General features: G+C 32.6%; 1 protein-coding gene across 1 annotated transcript; it reads left to right on the top strand.

Annotated features, from left to right (window-relative positions):
* LOC136064343 (GDSL esterase/lipase At2g04570-like) lies at positions 1-1,598 on the top strand. Its single transcript, XM_065765991.1, has 2 exons — positions 1-523; positions 1,129-1,598. The coding sequence occupies exons 1-2, from the start codon at positions 1-3 to the stop codon at positions 1,320-1,322; spliced, it is 717 nt and encodes a 238-aa protein (XP_065622063.1). The 3' UTR covers positions 1,323-1,598.
* The last annotated feature ends 2,206 nt before the right edge of the window (positions 1,599-3,804 follow it).

Raw genomic sequence — 3,804 nt, 5'->3', positions numbered from 1 at the left:
ATGTTTTGCAACAATTTGTTTCCCTTGCAGTCTGTGATACCACTTTGGAAGGAATTAGTGTACTATGAAGACTATCAGAAGAGGTTGAGAGCCTATCTTGGAGAAACTAAGGCTAACCAAGTAATAAGCGACGCTTTGTACATGATAAGCATGGGAACGAATGATTTCCTTGAGAACTACTACACCTTCCCAGCTGGTCGACAATCCCGATTCACGGTTACACAGTACGAGGACTTTTTGATTGGAATCGCAGGAAATTTCATCAAGGAACTCTATAGTCTAGGAGCTCGAAAAATATCCTTAGGAGGGTTACCTCCAATGGGGTGTTTGCCATTGGAGAGAGCCACTAATATTGCTGGTGGCAATCAATGCGTAGAGAGATACAACACTGTGGCTTTGGAGTTCAATGGAAAGTTGAAGATGTTAACAACTACGCTGAACAAGGATCTTTCTGGGCTCAAATTGGTGTTTTCAAATCCATACTATATATTCACCTATGTCATACGAAAACCTGCTACCTTTGGTAAGTTATAACTGTGTCTGTATGTGCACCCCTGCCATACCATGGATTTCACTTTCTCTCATTACTACACAATTAATTAATGTACCTTTTTTTCCTTTTATCCTTTCAAGTTTCAACCAGCGCTTGGAAAATCTGATAGCCAATATATGTCACTATTTTGACATTTAAGCTGTCATCATTACTCAGTAGCCATTTTAATTAATTAAGTAGTTGGGGTGGTAGATATATTTAAGAGGTTCCTTTGAATTTTCAGTTTTTTGCAGGATTATTTAATATGTGCTTAATTGGTAGCTGTCTGTCATTATGTCATTAATTAATAACTGTTGACTTGAGAGGCTGAAAATTAATTGTAGATATTTTGATTATTTTCATCTTGGTATCTATACTAACATTAATATTTGTGTGTATATATATATTAGTATAATAAGAAATCTTGTAGTAGTTTATTGGTATTAACTGGGTTCCTTCCTAATAACGAGAACTATGTTCAAAATAAACATATTTCGTTCTTAATATTAATTCTTAAACATGAAAATATGAGATATATACAGTATCCTCTTAATTAATTAACCATACTAAAATAGTTGTTCTTAATTAATTGACAGGATTTGACGTGACTTCAGTGGGCTGTTGTGCAACCGGAATGTTCGAGATGGGTTACGCATGCAATCAAAATAATTTAATGACCTGCACAGATGCTGACAAATATGTATTTTGGGATGCCTTCCACCCAACACAAAAAACCAATAGTATCATCTCCAATTATCTGGTGAAGACTGTTTTGGCTGGGTTCCTTTAATTTCCGTTTTAGCATATATAAATATATAATGTATCCTTATCAAGCTATGCCTAGGCCTAGATAGCTAGCAACATTGTGCATGCTCATATATATTTATTATGCTTTAAGCTCGAATAACCGTATTTGTAGTATGCTATATGGTATATGGTCTATCGAACAATACAAAGCTTGTAATTTCTGAACACTGTTATATATGTTTTGATGTATGTTGATAATACCCACAATTGTTTTGTGGATACCATTTATTTATGTTAGAGAAAAAACTTAGGTACAATACCTTATGTTTTTCACTTAAAATTTTGATAACTGTCTAATTTAACAACCCAAATAAACGGCGTTAAAACTATTTTTTTTTTCCCCTGCTTCCTTCTTTTTCCTATACTGCAACTGCAAGAGAACCACAGCTTCTACTTGGTTTCAAACCAAAAAAGGGACCCTTCACCCTCATTTTCTCACTAACCAAATAGGAAAGATCAAAAAAAGAAAAAGAAAAAGAAAAAGAAAAAGAAAGCTAGATCTACTGGGTTTCAAACCAAAACACATACCCTTTCAGCTATTCCCGAAACTTCCACACTCTTAAGGAAACAGATACACACACCAAGAGAGAAAGAAAGAATCATAGATTTGAAAGAATCAAAGATCAGAAAAGAAGGGAAACAGATACACCCACACCGAAAGAGAAAGAAAGAATCATAGATCAGAAAAGAATCATAGATCAGAAAAGAAGAAAGGAAACAGGTACACCCACACCAAGAGAGAAAGAAAGAATCATAGATCAGAAAAGAAGAAGGTAAATAGATACACCCACACCGAGAGAGAAGAAAGAATCATAGATCAGAAAACAAGAAAGGAAACATACCTACACACCAAGAGTGAAAGAAGAGATATGAGATTTTCTTTTTTCTTTTTTTGGGTTTTGGGTTTCAAAGAGAAGGGTCTTGGGTGGTTTGGAAGAGAAAGGTTTTGGGTTTGGAAGAGAAGCCGTTTGCAGTACAGGAAAAAGAAGGAAGAAGAAAAAAAATAGTTTTAACGCCGTTTGCTTGAGATGTTAAATTAGACAGATGTCAAAATTTTAAGTAGGGAACCTAAAGTACTATACCTAAGGAACTGTACCTAGGTTTTGCCCTTTATGTTATATTGCCTTATTTTCAAAACTTTTTTTTTGCTCTAATTTTCTTTAAATCACTTTGGATAGGAACTAGGACACACAATTACAGTAACTACCCCATATTAATTAGGACAAATTACACATTTTCACAATAAACAATAACCCCAATTACACTTTTAGTCAAACTATTGGAACACATGATTGACCCCTCAAAAATATAACGTTATTTTAATGTCCTCTTGTCTGTTTTGGTGTTATGTATGATGAAATTTAGGATTGAAATACCAATTTGCCTTCCCTTTAAATATATGACTGAATGGTAAATTGGTTTTTAAATACTAAATTACTTTAGTTAACAACAAAATAGATGACATAGGGTTAAGTGTTATTTTTTTTTTAATAATTGAGGAGTCGGTTATGTGTTTCAATCAATCGAGGGGTTAGGTACTTAGGGTAATAACTTAGGATGGTAAATTGTAATTTTTCCTATTAATTTATAAATAACTTTTTTTTTTAAATTACTCTAATCTGTATCAAGATCACACATGATAATAACTTTGACATTGTGTAACTCATATTACATTGAGTAGCTAGTAACTCTACCATTTTTATTGGTTTTCATTTGAGAAATGCTATGTCGACCCACTACATTTTTACAAAACTTTTCACAACGAGTCTTAAATGGTAGGTTTACTTATGATTTATTATGAAAATGTTGTAGACGTACCACTTCTCTTTTAATTTTGGTTTCATGCTAACCTTTTTCTTATATATATTCTTTTAATTTTTTATATTTTTGGGCAAGCTCACATCAATGGGTAACTCATGCCACATTAATTAAAGCCACAATTTAGTGGTTTTCTAGCATTTTCTTTTTTATTTTATAAAAATTTAAAATAATAGAAGATGTCTAGTTAAAAAAGTACTAGAGATAAGTTAAACCCGTAAAAAATGAAGCACAAGTCAAATTTGACTCCGTGATTCATCACATGACTCACATTGCATGCTATTGCTAAACCCTCTCTCTCTGTGGAAATATTTTGGTCACTGTAGGCATGCGGTAATGGTAATTTAAGTCGCATAGTAATTTTATCACATAGTTTGCCAGTATGGTAATTTATGTCACATTATTTAGTAACTGGTTTTATAACCCCTTTTTTTTATTACAGTGGGGCTCGCAGTCTCCGCTAGTTACGTGTTAACCTATTTCTTTTTCATCTTTTTAAATTTATATTTTTTTGTCATTTTTGGCATGCAATAACAAAATTTCACATGATAGCAATTATTTATTTATTTTTAAGGAAAAGATAATAACTAGTAATTTTACTCCCTACAAGAAATCTAGATTTAGGCCGCATTTTTTTTTGGCAACAT

This window comes from Quercus suber, unplaced genomic scaffold, assembly GCF_002906115.3.
Source record: "Quercus suber isolate HL8 unplaced genomic scaffold, Cork oak 2.0 scaffold_671, whole genome shotgun sequence".
Classification (NCBI taxonomy): domain Eukaryota; kingdom Viridiplantae; phylum Streptophyta; class Magnoliopsida; order Fagales; family Fagaceae; genus Quercus; species Quercus suber.
Note: the sequence above shows the minus strand (reverse complement) of the source record. Positions and strands in the feature narration are given on the sequence as shown.